General features: G+C 49.4%; 3 protein-coding genes across 3 annotated transcripts; 2 read left to right on the forward strand and 1 right to left on the reverse strand.

Moving 5' to 3' along the window:
* Positions 1-7,848: 7,848 nt before the first annotated feature.
* On the forward strand, positions 7,849-10,426 carry BKA55DRAFT_539282 (CP2 transcription factor-domain-containing protein; the record flags this gene model as incomplete). The annotated part of the gene is made up of 3 exons (XM_046190116.1): positions 7,849-7,862; positions 7,963-8,112; positions 8,221-10,426. The coding sequence occupies 3 exons, from the start codon at positions 7,849-7,851 to the stop codon at positions 10,424-10,426; spliced, it is 2,370 nt and encodes a 789-aa protein (XP_046049023.1).
* A 4,500-nt stretch (positions 10,427-14,926) lies between these two features.
* Positions 14,927-15,280, reverse strand: BKA55DRAFT_689945 (uncharacterized protein; the record flags this gene model as incomplete). The annotated part of the gene is made up of 1 exon (XM_046199424.1): positions 14,927-15,280. One exon carries the CDS (start codon positions 15,278-15,280, stop codon positions 14,927-14,929), a length of 354 nt encoding a protein of 117 aa, XP_046049024.1.
* A 549-nt stretch (positions 15,281-15,829) lies between these two features.
* BKA55DRAFT_512159 (uncharacterized protein) lies at positions 15,830-17,676 on the forward strand (the record flags this gene model as incomplete). Its single annotated transcript, XM_046187779.1, has 3 exons — positions 15,830-15,932; positions 16,005-16,052; positions 16,106-17,676. 3 exons carry the CDS (start codon positions 15,830-15,832, stop codon positions 17,674-17,676), a joined length of 1,722 nt encoding a protein of 573 aa, XP_046049025.1.
* Positions 17,677-18,875: the final 1,199 nt, after the last annotated feature.

Here is an 18,875-nt window from a genome sequence, read left to right on the forward strand (position 1 = left end):
CGACACGATTCAGTTCTTCAACGCAAATCATTCCCTATGATAGCAAACTCGTGGTGATCATGAGTCGATAAAAGGACGCGTCAACATTGTTGACATTTTTATGCAACTATCACCAAACTCACCACCACCACCGTCCCCCACAACCCTTGGAGTTCAAACATCCATGTGCATATCCCACCAAAGATCGTCGCTGTCGGGATGAAAATAGCATTTCCAAAAATAGGGAAAAATATGTTTCTTGGCCCGTCCTCACCAGCGACGCGCCATTGAGATTGTCGGAGTGGACATACTGTCCAAGCAACGATCAACCCCCCTTTCGCCATCAGACTTACAGTCACGACGGAAGAGACCAATTCAGGTACAGGCAGCGTGGAGAAGGTGGGCAGGAATCCCCAAAAAACCCTTCAAGGAGGGCAGATGCGCATGAGTAGGACGTGCGATGATGTAGTGATCAACCTGATCGCGTCCCCGTTGGGTATGGCAGTTCTAGTCAAACTTTTAAGCCCTGTAGTACGGAAGGCTTCTGGAAGAGGACCCTGATTCATCATCCTTGGAAAAATTCGAAGTTTTCTCACAAGTTGAAGTTGAGGTCCTAAAGATACCACTCGCTTGCAACACGAGCTGGTAGCCGAGTGCGGAAAGAAGGCGATGTTGATGATGGACTCGAACTGCCGGTGATGAGATTGAACATGCCTGAAAGTACACAGTACAGTGACCCTCAGCAAGGGAGAGGGGTGTGGTGGCTTTACTGCAGTGTACGGCACCAGCCGCTCGATGATAGGCATGCTCAGTGGACAGAGTTATCGAGACCATCAATACTCAAGATCGTAGTGGATGAGCAACGCGATGAAGAGCGCCAACTTGTTTGGCGATGTGAAGATATTCGAATTGACATTCCCCGAACTGCGCTTTATGAAGCCAGCGATTGATGCGTGAAACGAATGTTCAACAGTTCCCAGACAGGAAAGTATCTTGAGCAGTTCGGCCTCTTGAATTGCACCCACCCCTGAAAACTGAATCGGCCGTGATCAGTTAAGATCTGGCTCCGATCCTACAAAGCAAAGCGAATAAAGTTGCGGTTTTTCAAAGTAGGGGTTCGCCGATACTGGAGGCTGACCACAGGGTCGCATTCGACCCCAGTATACGGATACAGGGTGCTGCATAACAGGTGGATTAAGGTAGGGCTCGTTCCCAAAATGGGTGTTACCGGTGAAAGCTCACCCCAGTAAAACCAACAGGAAGTCGTTATTACCCTTCCCACATTCGTGTGACGAGGCTCAAGATAATAATCATGCCGCAGGTATGGGTCGAGTAATCGCGGCTATATGCAGTTCCGATAATCAGGACCCTGATCATAAATGATAGGTATTACTGTTTTCCATCTGATTTCTCACAGGTGTTAGTAAACTTCCACCAATTAATTGGTGAATATATTCAACCGGGGAACAACGTGACGACCATATGGGAGGAGTTTGTAGCTCTTTCGAATGTTTCGACCGGGTGGTGCTCCAGTAACTCAATCTTAATAAAATTGCATCGCTTAGTGGAGAGGTCAGCGATACTTTCCAATGACGTCAACGCCTCTAAAGTGCTGTTCGTGATGCTTCCCTCATCCATCATGCGGGGTCATCAGTGGACTCGAAGATGATACCTAGCGTCCCAGTCTGACTGGCGAAAGAGGGTGCCACGTTGACAACTCTAACCCGTTTTGTGATGAATGCACCCATATTTGTAGTATTTTTCTCAGTCCCTTGCCATTACTCCATGTTTCCTTCCTTAGGCTTTGATAACAGTTTCAGCCTCGTGGGTAGACTGACGTGGAAAGGATCTTGAATAGCAACAATGACATCATGGTCATGGCTGTTGCATTGTGGCTGGGCCCATCTGTTGCGACGAACAAAAACCCTGGTCCCCAGTAGGGCAAGATGGACAAGTTTGGCGACATTTCCGCTCTGATGAACGCTAATGTTCCAGAAGTCAATCGGGCGTCTCACTCCAAGGTATTGAATGCCCTTGCACAGAAACCGGTATCAAGTTCCAGCTTCTTCAACAGCTTCGGCATTAACCGTACGGCACTTTCAGGCAACTTTGTGCCTGGTACCGGTATTGAATCAAATGTATCTCTCGTACACTGCCCACTTGAAGGGCCTGCAAGTCATCACTAGCCAGCTGCCATTTGTGGGGTTGACATCTGAGTAGTACGGCACCTGAGTTGATCGATATTGATGGCTTTGTGTTAACCAGCTTGAGCGCGTAGTGAACCAACACATAACATCTCAAAAAGGGATAGTCAAGCACGACAAGGCATTGTAAGTCATGACAAACAATACGGTAGACTATCCTCGAAAGGTGGTTGAACCTAGAATTTGAAGAGATTGTTCGTCAAACAAACCCTAGAGAGATTGCCTTGTGAGGTAGGGTGTGAGGGGAAGCGTTACATGGCGTACGCAACTCGCCCGAAAACTGTGTGGTGGTCACAACGGTCATCTAGAATGCGGCGGGTATCTTGGTGTGAACTACCAGCCACACGTTTATTGCCATAGGGCAACGATGGCCTTGTCAGGGCTTAGAGGAACATCAATCTCCAGACACGAGAGTTTTCTCAGTATGAGAAAACTGTAGAAGCCCCGACGACTTGATATATCTTGATAATATCGCTGAAAATTTAAAATGTAAATGGTAAGGGGATAGAGCAGAGGTTGAAGCTCCAGATCGTTGGCGATGACACTGACGTAACCAACAAGTGCATGGCAATCAAAGCTCGATGCCATGCACTTCAACTCTGCTAGTAAACGTTATGATCCGGACAAGATCTTGCCGGGCACGACCCAGTAAACAATTTGCCGAGATTAGACCCAGACAAAGGGCTGCACCGTTATTACTGATGACTGCAAAAACGCATAGACCGGAGAGTTGGATGCAGAGCTGGCTCGATGCATATTTCCGTTCTCAAGCCTAGGAGCGGCACGATCCTGCATCTCTGTTTGGTTGCACACCCAAGTCGGAGCATGCAATTGTTGGATGGGCTTGACTGGGATCAGGATGTGTTCCGAGATGGCACCAGATGGGACTTGACAGGGTAGCCCTGGCAAAGGCAGAGCACCTACGGCGTTTAATGAACGCTCAACAATAGAGACCAGATCAAATGTTCTTGGCCTGGAATAAGGAAGCTCCAAACAATCAGGACCAATCGGGGGGCTATGTGATTTACTAGTCAACTAGATGACTGAATTATCAGCTTGCCTGTGCCGATGTCGTGTATAGCAGGAGGATCTGATAGGAGACTGTTTCGGAAGTGTTAGACCAACGTAAAGGGTTAGAAACTTGGGCACTCCGTACATACTTCGACTTGAAATCGACCGCAGCTTGTCAAATCGACCATACATGATCGTGCTATTTATGCTTGGTAATACAGACGAGTTCTGCACTTCAATAGTGGTATGAGCCATAGACGGATTGGACTTTGATCTTGGGATATTATGGTCCTGCAACATTTGCTTGCCTATGCCTGCCAAGGGTCGGTTGTTCGAACGGTTGGTGCGTGTAAGCTATGGTTGCTAGGGAACAAATATGTGAAGAGAAACCGAAAAATTTGGCCACCATTCCCAGCACACAAAAGCCACGAAAAATGTTTAAAAGTAAAAGTGCCGAGATGCCATGATGAAAAATCCACGTTCCAAGAAAATGGTTCTCAATAATTCATTAATGAACTCCCCCTAGGAAGGTACAAACGGAAGGGGGCGACAGCCACGCGTCAAGCCACGCTCATTACGCCACAACGACGCTCAGAGCCACATCTGCCAGTCACGCCCACGCCCAAGAAGCTGAAATCTCAGGCAATGATCAACAAGATAAGGCAGTCAAAATATTGATCGGCACAGCTGGAATCGGTCCAGAACATGCAATTGGGCAACAATGTGCCGAGTATTGGGGGATCCAGCCCTGTGGCGTCGTCATGAAATCGCCTCTCATTGTGGCTGTGAAGCTGTCTGTTGTCAAACCCGAATAATAGATTGTATGTGCGGGGACCCAAGACCCGAAGAACACACATGCAAATCACCCACGTGTCTATTCTCAATCTGGAGTGAGTGGTGAAGATCTTTAATTGAAAGAACGGTAACGGCCACCAAAGAGTTAGACTAGGGGAGGGACTTCGGCGGCCGCTACAATTGCAGCGCATGGGTTTTGCAAATGGCATTCCCAACGTCCAGGCCAAACTGCATCAGGACAAGCGGTATGAGGGCAATGGTTCGATTGTGACGACTAGGTGGCTTTCTTTATTCGAGCATAGAGGATGGATAAGCTCTAAACCCTCGGCGTCGCTGAGACCAATTAAATGATCGAGGGACTCCTCCGGAACCTCTACTAGATACACATCAGCGCGCCTGGACAAGAGATGAACCATAGGTAAGCAGGGTAAGGTAGTACCAAGACCAGGATAAATATTGAGGATTCGAAGGGTTCAGCACAGCCACGCGGGAAGAACAGAGCAGGTCCCTTCTAGCCTTGGAGCTATCATATTGATAGACGTTCTGGAAATGACAGAAAACATCTGTGTGCTACTGTAGTCTTTTTTACATCGAAAACTACAGCACAACATCTCACCATAGGTTGGCCATGGGATGCTCTGATAAATGACGGACCTGGTCAGGTGGTAGAACCCCAAAAGGGAAGGCCTAGAGGCAGAGGTCATTTCGGGCCGCAGATGTGAGTGATGTAGATGAAAGGAACGGATGGGAACCCATCCGTCATGCCGCCAGACCGGGTACAGTATTGGAAGAAACACCATGCCCTGCCCTACGCTCATGTAGTTTTCACACACATTGTACGAATGCGGTTGCAGGACTTTCCAAATGAGCCATCCTCCGACCAATGGGACTCATATGATGGATATACGCAGCAGGGGGTACAAGGGAGCACAGCGCATACACATTGCGGCGGGAAACGGGAGATGAGGCATGGCATGGCATGGCATGACAGACTCCATCCGTGAGTAGGTAAACATACAGATCAGTCACGTTTTTTTTCTTCTTTCATTTCCCCCCCCATTCAGTACACCATGTGGGTGACTAGCGTTTGGTATGTGTAGAACAACGAGGTAGAGATTTTGTTTTCATCAGATGTCATTGGCTCCATGACTTTAATTTACCGACTCGAATTAACACCAGCTCAAGTACCAGTCGACCATGGCGCTTGAAGGGGAGAATGCAAAGACAGAAGGGAAAAAACAAAAGTCTCAAACAATGGCTCAACCCCAAAGCCCCGGTCTCCGATAAAAGAGCACCTCGCAATAGAACTTTCGATGAGGGGTGATTTTTGGCGTGGGCAGCCGATGGCAGATGAGGTGCTCTTAAGATATGAACCGATGACAGAGTAAAGATCCGATCCAGCTAGTGTCCAAGTGTGGGTTTGGAACCTCCACATCCCACGGCTCTGGCGTTCCTGCGTAAGGGCTACCGCTGTTGTATCCGAGGCGCCAGGACCACTGCCTTTTAGAAACAGACAGTGAGGGAGAGACACAGACCGGGTCCCCGCCTACAGCTACGAAGCTAACTAACTGCTACAGTGCATTACAGCGCAGCGCAGCACACACAACAGGACTCAACCTAAACCACCTGGGGAAAATAACGGGATGGAAATGGGATAATTCTGGGGGCCCAGTGGTCAAGCCTCACCCCTCTTCATCTAACCTCCGATATAGCCACTCTCGCTGGCACATACACTGCAGTAGATGCAGATGCATTCACAGGTAGACGTGCACTTCTGTTAACTCAATCTACAGTCTAGAGAAAACCTAACGCAAGTCTCATATGTCTGTCCCATCCAGTAAAAGGATGCGGAAGCTAAATGTCCACAACGCTGCAATGGCGTCACTGCCCGAAGCCTCCCTTGCTGTTCTCTACCTTACTTTACCTTACTCTGTCTGTCCTGTCACAAGCCTCACAAGCCACATGCCTCTTCGGACCAAGCACAGGGAGGGGAAGGATGGAAAGAAAGAAAGAAAGAAAGGAAGAAAGGACGTGGGCCGTAGCCACAACCGCCCCGAGGAGAAAGTACTTGTTCCTCACTAACAATTTCCAGCAACACGGTCGACACAAGACAGGGAACGAACGACGAGACGAGCCTCTTCTTCCTACTTCTGTCTCCCCTCTAACTCCTCTCTTCTCCACCCATGGCCTTTGCAGCACAAGGGTATTAGCTACTAGCCTCTAGCAGCCCGCCGACCCTTGACCCTGGCGGATGAGAAGACTTCTGGGATCAGGGTCCCCCTTGCTGGTCGCTGGTTTGCCTCCATGGCTTTGACCCCACAGGCTCCCCAAAATCGACTGGTGGATATGTTGGTATGGGTGCATGTCCTTCTGACTTTGTCCAGCAATACTATACTGTCTGTACTGTGACGACCGACTCAGTGACCGACTCAGGAAGATGGACTGTTGTGTCGCTCACCTATGCAGGCAGAGAGAGATAGGCTCATCTAGATCGGGAGTGGCAGCCGCAGTGTGTCTAAGTGATAGCGTCAAAGAGTCGCCTCTGTTCAAGCCTCCCAGAGTTCACAAAAATCGACGTTAAGTTACTGCTACCTACAGCAAAGCACACATTTAATGTGAGGTATCGCAAGCTCCAGCCACAGCCACACACGAACAGCAGCACGAACAAGACAACGGGACAAGAGAGACATCTTAACCAGCAAATACTGACTGCATTGCAATTACTACCTATCTTTCTTAGGCGGCATCCCGGCACTACGGACAAGCTATTGTCGCCCCCCCAAAATCACATCCACTCTGCAACTGCTTGGCTCGGCGTGAAGGACACTTGCCTCAACACCTGCAAAACACATAACTGTCCGCTAGAACCACAGTCGAACAGTCTCCATCAGCAAAAGCGTTTCCCTCCCAAGCCTCCCCTACAAAGCTTATGTCCTGATCTACAGTGCAGTCGCATTCTGACGACAGCAGTTGACGCCGCAGTGTTGCGACAGTTGAAATAGGCTTCGTGGTTCAGCTCTGAACAAAACAAATACAATATCTCGGCATCACTTGAGATCACCGCGTTACGTCGCATCCTGACTCCAACATTGCACCACTCCCTGGCGTCTGGCACAGGCACAAAACCGTGCGGCACGAGTACCCTCCCTTATTACAGACACGCCTCCTCCGATTCATATCCACATTCACCTCATCCACTCGATCCACGACACCGCCTCGGCGCCCCAGCCCAGGGCTTGGGACGTGGGTACGAGGTACTTAGGAACTTCAAAGTCAGATCCTCGTTCTCCGTCCATCGAGTCTTTTCAGTGTTCACCCTCCTCCTGCTTTGGCGGGACTGACGACAGGTCCCCACCACTCCTCCAATATACCCTTACCTTCTCTAGCTTACCTTACCTGACCCTTCCTAATTACTATTTACACTACCCGCTACAATATCCCACGACTTCACGCACCTCTCTTCTATTTCTACTTTATCCTCTACCCACGCGAGAAACTGTCGACCTCTGTCAACACTCGCTCAGTACAGCTGGCCCGTCGCTTTACCCTGTCTCGCCGTTATAACGCGTCTAACGGCTTACCGCGATTAACGCTTCCCGCTTCGCTTCGCTTCGGCCAGCAACACCATCCCACAACCCGTTGTCGCAACAATACATTGAACGCCGCTACACCTCACAGTCAATGACCAGCGCCAGCAACTGCTTTAGACAATAATTCTCGAACTTTTCGCCTACGACTTTTGTTCGCAGACTAACGACATCGCCGATCGTGTAAACTCAAAGACACTGTTCTCCGCGCTGCCCTGACAACTATTCGACATCGTTGCTGTCTTGAGACGGCCTAGCACGCTCGTCTCGACATGTTTCGACAAAGGTACGCCACATAGGATTGGTTTGGACATCTGCGCAGTTATGCCCTCAAAATATGGGCTGAAAGCCATATTTTTCTACTTACTAACATAAAACTTTTCTAGGACGAGCTCACAGAAGCCGGGCGATGAACTGCTAGCCAACTTCCGACAGCAATTCCCCGACCTCGCTGCTGCGAGTACTTCTGCCACTGCTCCAGGCCTGTCACAAACTACTGGCGCCGAAAACGTTCCTGCTGTACCTCTACCTGATCGGTATGTGCTATTGCGACTATGTACCATGGTGTTGGCACCTGGCGTACACCGTCTCATTTCGTCATAATATATGAATCTTGTGCGCAGTGTTACTAACCTTCTTCACAGGAACCAGAATCTCACTCAAGATGCATTCCGTGATCAAGATCCAACTCCCAGGGCGACTAACGACCCTTGGAGATTTACTCCCTCTCTCTTAGATCCCAATTCCATGTCATTCGCCCACTTTGCTAATGCACCACCCGGCTACTACACACCTACACCTGGAGGCACTAATACGCTATTTCACTCCCAGGCTGGCGACCTACATACTCCGACTCTCGGGTTGGGAATGGGTCTGAACACGCCGCTGTCTATGCCAACATCAGGGGACTCGCTACATCCTGGCCCAGCTCAACCTGTGATGGACATGTCCGGTTTTCAGACACTGCAACCACATCAATTTCACCATTTCAACCCGTTCATCCAAGCGCCTCCACCCCAGCCAACTTTTGCGCCATCTACATTTGTTCATCAAGACACAGGATATGAGACCATGGATCAAGATGGATCGCCCATGGATTCGGACCCTTCTGAAGAGCGCATGTCGTCCATTGGCGCCACCCTCCATAAGACTACACCCATGATGAACATGCCGACAAGACAGTTTTCAAGTGGTCCTATATCTCACCCTCTCCCTGCCTCGGCAGAAAAATTCCGTTTTCACTCAACCCTTAACGCTCCTACAGCCATGATCAAGCATGCGGACGAAATCCCTGTCACTTATCTTAATAAGGGACAGGCTTACTCACTCTCTGTTGCTGATACAAATGCTACTATGCCCGTTGCCCCTGGAACCAAATATCGCACCTTCGTGCGGGTGTCATTTGAGGATGAACAACAACGACAGCGGCCAGGTGTATGCTGGGGTCTCTGGAAAGAAGGCAGAGGCACTAACGAGGCGCACCAGAGAGGCGGAAAGCTTCAAGCAGTTGAATATGTAGAGGCAGGCCAGCCAGCCGAAGGTGACGATAAGCGAACCCGTGTGGAGCTTGAATCGTCTTCGTTTGATGGCTTCTGTGTCACCTGGATACCAGGTATCAATGGCCCTCCGGAGGTTAACATCGCAGTCCGCTTCAACTTCCTCTCTACCGATTTCAGCCACTCGAAAGGTGTCAAGGGGATTCCTGTAAGGCTCTGCGCCAAGACTCACCCTGTGCCGTGTGATCCTTCACAGCCCGCCGCCGACGCCAACCCCGAGATTTGTTACTGCAAGGTCAAGCTCTTCCGTGACCATGGAGCAGAGAGGAAGCTTTCCAACGACGTAGCACATGTCAAAAAGTCTATCGACAAACTTAAGCAGCAAATCGCTCAAGCTGAGAGCGGTCTCAAGGACTTCGGCAAGCGCAAACGTTCAAGTGGAGCTGCAAAGGTCGGAGAGCCGCAAAGACCCGGCAAAGTTCAGAAGCATAAGCGAACATGGTCTATGTCCTCAGCCAGTTCTGCCGGCGGCGGTGGAAGAGCTACCATGGAAGAAGACTTGCATTTCAAGCTCCAAACTCTGCAGGACATGTTTACCAGTACACGGCCTGTCAGTGTATTATTCCTTCGGGGTGATGAGCCTGACGACCCAGACCTGCACCCTGTGTCTCTTCCAGGGGATATCTCGCCTCTAACCAAGCCTGGCGAGGGTCCTAACTGGCAGGCCAGAAGCGGACGAAGCTCTGTCACGGGCTCTATGATTTCGCCCTCGCCCAGCTCTCTATCTCTGGCATCACAGGCATCTGGTATTGGCGCTGGTGGTCAATGGAAGAACTTCGACTCCGTAGCTGGAGGTGAAATATCACGAAAGGGGTCTGAGCAGCCTACAAGAATCACCAAAGGTGACGATGACGGCAGTCTAAGTGGATGGATCGAAGCTCTAGGTGTTGACCCGTCCTATCGCCCACCCCAGGAACGAAGTCCCAAGCCTGTGGCATGCTTCTATATTCAACGAAGGAACCCGAACGAGCCGGGAAGTTCGGACTATCACCGTGCTATTTACCTGATGCAACGTAGTCTTCAGGAACTCAACAACCGAATCGCGGCCAAGTGGGACATAGACCCTTCCCAAATCCTCCGCACAATCCATTCCACCCAGAACGGTCTTGAGGTGGAAATGGATGACGATGTGGTACAAGAGCTCAAAGAAGGTCAAGACATGACGCTTGAGATACAAGAAGTTACTGGACCGGCAGTCAAGCGGGAATGGGAAATGGCTGTCGACGCCACCGAAGACATTACAGAGTCCAACGACAAAGCAACAAGTGGTTTTGTTCTTCGTCTTACTTTCTAATCGCACTATCCCTCCTTTTTCCTTTGTATTTTTTTACTCCCGTCATCGCTGCCTTGAGTTGCGCACGGCGATGTGTTTGCGGCGATAAGCAACATATGGGTCTAGACTTGGGATTGTACTGTTTGCTTGGTTCTCTCGGCCTGTCGCCAGGCTGGACACACGATCACATACATATATGGATAGGGATTGTTGGCTGCGGGGCGTTGACGATTGTTCCTCTTCTTGAAAAATGATACCACTGGTTTTTTTTTATATTCTTTTTATTCTATTTTCATCTTTCTTTTCATTCTTTGCTGCCACACTTGTGACGGCAGCGGCAGCCATTTCGGGTCCCTTTTGTTGTTTGACACACGTCTTGAAGATTTGGCGAACGATGGAAGGACTGGGCGGCTATTCTAGCACCAATGAGAGGTGATAATGAGAATTTCAGACCGTACTCAATCCCTTCTGTCAACGGACAGCACCCTGGCAAACCGAGATGCACTGGTTTCGAAATGGCCGGATTTCCCGATACGAAGATGGGCGCACACTCTTGGCGACTGCTACCACATTGTCCGAATGGATTGTAGGCGTGTGGATCTTTCCTGCATATCTGCTCTATCCACATTCCGCCAAGCAACATATATTCGTTTGTGCAACACGCTATACGGACGGCCTCGTCAGTCTGTCCTTTCTTCGACATGGAAGCAACATCATCATATTTATCCTACGATATTACCTTTTATCTTGAGTGCATTCGAGCAAAACGCAGAAGCGTATATGCATCATATTCTTATACAATGGGCAGATGAGTCCGGAGTACACGAAATAGGGACTTACGAAGTAATGCAAGCAGGAGAGGGGACGAGTGAGTAAGATGGGATATTTATCTTGTTCTTGGGAAACACGACGTACATATACTGCCATATACAATACCCACACTTGTTGAAGATTTCAAGCATGACCCAGATCTTGATGGCTCATCTAACAGCAGCAGCGCTCACCACACAGCGAAATCCAAGGTACACAACATGTAGTGTAGCAATCCGTGATGCAGGGGCCTCAACTTCAATCGTCTGTGGAGTCCTTTGGGCCAAAACTTGGTGGCGGACCAATTTGACACTCAACGACCGCTATTCGTTACCACCAGACCTGTGCTAGTGTTCTCATCCGCTGAGTCCAGGACCGATGGTACAATAACTCACGCTATCCGAAGTATTATTTACATGCGTCTCGTGGACAAATCATAGCGACTCGATCCCATGCTATCGCTTCGTGTTTAGTACATCGATAATGCGCCTCGAATGAGCATCAAGGGTAAGGAATTCAAGGGCCAAACCCCCATATCCTGGCCAAGCCGGACTTTCTATCCGGTGATTACAGGCGCCAAGGGGACATCGAGCCGTCTTCCGAGCAAATTACTATTTCAGTTGGAAATAATTGGTCAACTGAGTACCTTGCCAAGATGGAGTCGAAGGGAACAAAGTGCCGAGCTTAGCCACCTGTGGCGAGGGGTTTGCGTGTTCCCCCAGATACTGTACAGAGCTAATAATACTGTGTCTCTTCTCTAGGGTACGTCGAGACTCAGTCTGGGAAATCAATTTAACGTTGTGGCTTGTAAGTGATTCAAGCTTCAGCTCAACTTGACTAGGAAGGATGGTCTTGGACATTGACGTGTTTAGCGATGTTTCATGGGCAGAAGGTGCCTGGCGCGTATTGGAATATGATTTGTCGCATCTGTTTGTTTTAATCTGCGATGCGTTGTCTAGTTTGAGGGGAATTAGAGGCGGTTGCAGTGAAGTATCCCAACATCACGGCATGAGAATGATAAAGGAACTCACCGAGTACAAGGACGCACGCACGATCCAGACACCCCATGGTAGTTCATTCCCCATCGGGGCAAACCCTTTTGGCTTGCAGAGTCTTTTGGTCTTCTGTTGCGTCGCCTATGTTGGCTGTTGGCTTGGCGGGTGAGTCTAAATTCATCGGCGATGGCATGGCATGACCCAGCTCATGTGCGTCGTGTCTGCAGTTGAAGTGCAGTACGGCGCTTTGCTGCACAAACAGAGCATCTCGGTCGGCAACATGCTCCTGGTGCCCGTTGGCATGGGAAATTATGTTATCATGCAAACATTGGATCCGGTGCATGGCGGCACCCGGACATTGGGACCCAATCCCATGTCATGATCGTGTAACTGGTCATTACTAGCCACAATCGAGGTTGAGCTCGCGCCCCAGGGGAATTGGATCGCCATTGTCAATTGAAAGTGATGGGCGGGTACGCGACACACTTCACCTGCTCCCTCTCCTAGCTTTTCAAGCCTCTCCCCCTCAATTCGGCTCACTGAGCTCAGCAAGGGTCACCCAACGGCCCGGATGAGACATAATTAGGCCCTGACAATTGTGGTGTGCTTTGATGGACATATTAATTACTCCGCTCGCCACAGAAGAGAAGCAATGATGAGCCACAGTTCACATCATATCCGCCTCATGTGGCGATATATTTCGATATCAGTGAAACCTCACATGGTTTTCTTGAACGTTGACTGGTTCGGCATCCATATGATAGGTGCTTGGAGTCGGTGGAAGGTACATGAGTACTTACCTACCTAGTCTTCGAGGGGGGCGTGCGCTGTCATGACGAGATCGGCGAGCTTTGAGCCACAAGTCACTCTTCATCATGAGCCATCATTGGGTGTTGTTGATCAAAACGCCGGACTTGTGGCTATCAAACTAATAACAGCCCTGAGCCTGGGGGATCCCGTGGTGCAATGCTAAGCGACTCTAGCGGCCAAGAAAGACTTTAACCGTGGGCGACCGTTTGATGGACGGTTCTTTTGCGAGGAGTGTGATAAAGGTCGGTGAGAAAGAAGAAAGATAACTGGAGACATTCTACTCAACAAGTGTCGATATATTCCCTGAAAACTACCTATTCGGAGGGAAGAAGCGAGAACCAGGGTTGTGATTTACCTCGCAGGGACTGAGAAGATCCCGCCCGTGGGTTGTGCAACAAGCGTCCAATGGTATTTGTCAATCAGCCAGACATGCTTCCTGTTCTGGAAAGCTGAGGGCATTCAGCCACAGCAGAGTCACTCTCAGCGTCAAGGTAAGGAGTGTGACTTCGCTGAGGCTGGAGAGGAGAACCCCTCGTTACTGTGGCTCCTCTGTCTGAGCGATCAATATGACACAGAACACTGTGAGGCAACAGGCTGTATCCCCAAGGGCTGGGCAGCAAGTATCGGTTACTCTGTAGCTTTCTGCAGAATGGGGTGCGGGGTCTCGTCTGTTCCCGGCCGGAGTGTGAATATTGAGTGTCAAATTAGCCAAAGGGGTCGAGAAGTATCGATCTGCACCCTAGACCCGAGCGAGTGAGGGATTGCCGATCCTTTGGGCCTCAAGTTGCATGCTCTGATAATCTGTTTGGAGATTCCGATAAGCGATTGAACATCATGTACCCCCTTGGCGCTGATGCTTTGCAATACTGTAAGTGCCAGAGGCCTCCCGTACGCTCAGGATCTCTCGTCCCATCTCTTGTTGGGACGTTGTTTCTCCTATCTCTGTTCAACCTCGATTTTGGGGTACATCACCACAATTTCCCTAGTCCTCAAATAACGGATACGCCCTAGCCGCTTCAACTAAAATCTAAGGGACTTTCAAATATCGGGCATCGAACTTTTTCCGTCTCTAGTTGGGCTTCCTTGTGCCCGTGGCCAGAATGACAGGGTCACAATCCTTTCGATCGATCGTAACTTAACATGTCGATGATCATGAGAAAAGCCGATGCACAACGTATGGTAATTTAGAAAGACGCATACGCGCTCAGTAGTCCGTGGGCCTTTACCTTCTCAGCCCCAAGGCTCGGAATGCAGCCCCCTGCATTCTTATGAAACATTATTGTGGATAGAAAAAGACGGTAAATGCTCAAATACCACTGCCGAGCATTCATGCGTTTAGGATTCAGACAGTGATAGCGATGCAGTAGGTGTATTGATCCTCACACCACACACCTTGTGCAGTATCATCGAGATGCTCCTAACTGTGGATTCTCAAGAGAAGAAATGGCTGGCAAAAATAGGGCATTTACCCGCAGGCGCGTCAATAGCATGAAGAGGAGCCATGAAGAGTTTTGACAGTCACTTGATCATATGTTGTTCTACTTTGATGGTCCACTAGATGTATATGCCCTTCGGAGAGGAAACATGGTGTTTACTATTGATGTGGATGACTCGAAGGCTCTTCCCCGCCTCCCCATCAAAGTCAAAACCTCATGGTTCCTCCGTGAGCATGAATGAAACGTAAGATAGAATATAATCCATACTCTAACGTCAGCCACCCTCAATTCATAGATAACCGATAGGATGAGAGCAAATCAGTGGAAGGTCAGCCAGTGCCAAATATTTCTGGGCAATAACAACCTACTAAGCAATATAGTCCTTGTCTCGAAAAGAACCGCACCAACCAATGAGAAGCTCATATCTTCAGAGAAACAAACCAATAAGTGTATATATCACTCGTGTTTGATCATTCCTCCGCTGCCTTGTGAAGTATCTCCCGTATGCCTCTTGCATAATCTTCTCCATCACCTTTGATCCCGTCCAACACAATCGTCTTGTCGCGTGACTTGATGCCATGCGTCAGCTGAAGACTAGACTTTGGCACGTCCAATATACCACTGAGGACCTGAACGATAGCCTTGTTGGCCTCGCCCTCTCTCGCCTGGGCAGAAACGCACAGCTCGATTGCATCGTCGGTAACGGCTATGACGCCCTCGCGGTTCTTACTGGCTCCCGGTTTCACGCGAAGCTGAAGATGCAGAGAGCCCAGGGGAGACTTTTTGGTGCCAGTGACGAAGCGAATAGCACTAGACGACGCCATAGTGAAAAGCAGAGGGAGAGAGAGTGTCAGGTGAAATGCAAGTAAATGCAGCTCAGCTGAGTTCAGTTCAGTTCAGTTCAATGAGGGGTAACCTTAATAGAGGTATGTAATGGATGGAGTTCGGGTGAAAGGTTGTATTTGTTGAGCTTGCTCTGGAAACTTTCATGCCGCTCTCTGATACGCTTTCACAAAGGTCAATTCACGTCTTTGACTTTATATTGTTCCATCTTGATTGAGTAGCACCCTGCCTCCAACTGTTAAGTTACTTCCAAGATGCGGCGCCTCTCGCCTATAAAGGCCCTGGATCCGCCTCAGGCCAGTAGCGTTGCAGTTACAGCTCCGAGGCCCCACTGTCACTTTATTCTCAAGGGTCGACAAACTTGGACCTCAACTACATCATCGGACATCGCCAAATCAACTCTAGCCTCACTTTTCCTTCATCCCAATCCACCGCGATACTCTACGACCAACTGTATGCTCGCTGCATCTGCATCTATAGCAACAGCATCAGCGTCTTCTCGCCTTCGTAGACTCAGCATCTCAGGCGCCATGGCTTCGGCCTTCAGCGCATATCATGGCCCAGCAGCCGCCGCGTCGCAACACACTATCACGGCTTTAGGGCGATGGTCCGTTCTGAACAACTCATTACCAGGTTCGTGAAGTATTATGTTCATCTTGTCATCCCCTCTGCTTCCTATGCATAACGCTAATTCACCCTCTATAGCCGTCGACAAAATCAAATCCTTGCACGTCTACGATTTCGACAACACCCGTGAGTTCGCGCCTCAGTCAATGAAAATATAGCATGCATCTAACATAATTCAGTATTCAAGACTCCTCTACCGAATCCCCAACTCTGGAACGGGCCCACGATCGGAACATTATCGAATCAAGAAACGTTTGTCAATGGTGGCTGGTGGCATGACAGCCGTATCCTCGCCGCGACAGGGAAAGGCATCGATGTCGAGGAAAAGCGTGCCTGGGATGGCTGGTGGAACGACAAGATTGTTGATCTTGTCAAGCTGAGCATGAAGCAGAAGGACGCCCTCTGCGTTCTACTAACGGGTCGTTCGGAGCGCGGGTTCGCTGAGTTGATAAAGAAGATGGTGACGGCCAAAGGACTCGAATTCGATATGATCGGTCTCAAACCCGCCGTAAGCCCCTCAAACCAAAAGTTCCAAAGTACGATGCACTTTAAACAACTCTTCCTCGGAGCCCTGATGGAGACATACAAGCAAGCAGAAGAGATTCGCGTATACGAGGATCGACCAAAACACACGAAAGGCTTCCGCGACTTCTTGGCCGAGTTCAACCGCCAACAAAACATAACCCCGACACGTGGCCCTCTTACAGCTGAAGTGATTCAAGTGGCGGATTGCGCGACGACTCTAGATCCTGTGATCGAGGTAGCCGAGATTCAGCACATGATAAACATCCACAACGAGATGGTCTCGAAGCAATCCCCACGAGTACGCCAGCATCGGCTCAGGATTAAGAAGACTGTGTTCTTCACTGGTTACATGATTGGACCCGAGGACACAAAGAAGCTCATCAAGCTCGCACATATACCACAAAACATGCCCCAGCATGAGCTGAAGTACCACGGCAACAATATTCTCATCTGCCCCCGGCCGTGTCCAGCTAGTATCCTGGAAAAGGTCGGCGGTATGGGCAGTAAGATGAAGTGGGAGGTAGTTGGCACAGCTTGCTTTGAGAATAGCATTTGGGCGGCACAGCTTCGACCTATCCCCCAACACGCCAAGTTCCATACCGACAACCCTAGTCCGCTCGTCGTGCTGGCATTGAGGAAGGGCATCAGACCCATGGACGCGGGCAAGATTCAGAACTGGCAACCCCTGCCACCAGAAAAGTCTTTCGTTTTCGAGACTGTGGTTGGTGAGAAGGTCATTCTACGCATCGAGCCAGAGGATCCGAGAGAAGACGAGTACGAGAGTTTATTTGCCAACAAATCATCTAAACGGAAGCATAACGGCGACGAGGACTGGAACCAAAGAAACCCACATGGTCATTATAGCGGACGCAACGAGTCCCGAGGCTACCATTCAGGGAGCCGAGGAGGTCGGGGTCGAGGTAATCGTGGCGGTCGCGGTAATGCCAGAGGCGGCCGTGGTGGTCGTGGCAGAGGAGGAGGCTACAACTATCGGTCTCTCGACGATGTTGAGCCAAAGAACCAGCAGGGCGGCTACGGGCTACAGGTGGATTATGATGACGCCTACCCGCCGCTCAGCAAAACCAACAACCCTCCCGTATCAGCGCCCAGTGGTCCCAGTCAAGGCCGAGGCCAACAACCGCCTCGAGGTCTAGCATCATCACAAGGACGGCCCATGGGCGTTCAAGCAGCTAACAACAACTCGGATCTTCAGCATTATTATTAGTAATGGTCTGTACCCGCTCAACACGGCGGTCATCATTTTATTTCAACGTTGATGGTATACACTTACTCTGGTTGCATTACATTAGGCCCCCCTTTGCGTGAAGATAATCATGTATATATGTGCATAGTTCCTAATACTGGTCTTGTTTTAAGACCTCATTGGGTGCGAGGCGTACCGGAGGAAAAACACAACAAGTCTGATACCTTGCAGAGGAATTGAAAAAAAGAATGTCTCGGTGGAAATGGACGAGAGTGTCATGTATAAGTATACTCTTACTAGTTGAGCAAAATCTATATGAGTTAGGTGTGCCAGGGTCAGGCCATAAAAGCTGTAAGCAGACTCGCCAATAAATACAATACTACCAACTTTAACCTCGCTGTTTTGTGGATAGAGTATCTGCAGGAAACCCTCAATCAGGTCATGTCCATAAAAATTCACTCACTTTGGTCATCCTTCAATAGAGCGAACCGATGACAACTAGATAACATCGTCTATAGAACTGACCCTCGCTCGATACTGGGCGAACCATGGTTCGTAGGCAAGTGCTCAGTCGCTCATCTAAACAACAGCCCCTACTGTCCAGGTAAACTTGGAAATCGACAAGAGAAGTGTGTAACTCAAGAACGAAGCTTTTTAGGAGTAAGTTTCCAATCAATACTTGCTAAATCGCACGTACAGCATTTTGTCTGAAGGATCTACGTCACCCAATGATGAAAATTCCAGAGCCTTTCAGTCATATTTACGATCAACAGCATTATCTCGCACTTGCGTGGGCGTCAAAGGTATCTTATGCAAGTCACCCTGCCATACAAATACCATATGAGTGTAGCATGGTCTGGATGCAAGTCTACGACACAAAGAGGAAACACACCCCTTGTAGTTAAACAAAATTAACTTAGCATACAGGCCAGCGTCAGTGGGCTTATATGCAATACATAATAAATCAGTGTCACTTTAAGTATAGCACTTGAACAGCTCTTAAAGGAACAATAGCTAAAGCCATGTATATAATGACACACAGAATCTGCAAGAACAGTGATGCAAGAGTGGGGCATATAATAAATCATACGTTTACCCCAGAATTGGCCAGGACAAATCTTAGATGTGACTCTAAAGTTCATGATCAAGGCTCAATCAAGCATTTACCATCGTTAAGGTTCAGATCCGGCCGTTGTGGGGCCGATGCGGCTCCGAAAAGA

The sequence above is a fragment of the Fusarium redolens genome (genome assembly GCF_020744475.1).
Source record: "Fusarium redolens strain MPI-CAGE-AT-0023 chromosome Unknown BKA55scaffold_8, whole genome shotgun sequence".
Taxonomy (NCBI): Eukaryota; Fungi; Ascomycota; class Sordariomycetes; order Hypocreales; family Nectriaceae; genus Fusarium; species Fusarium redolens.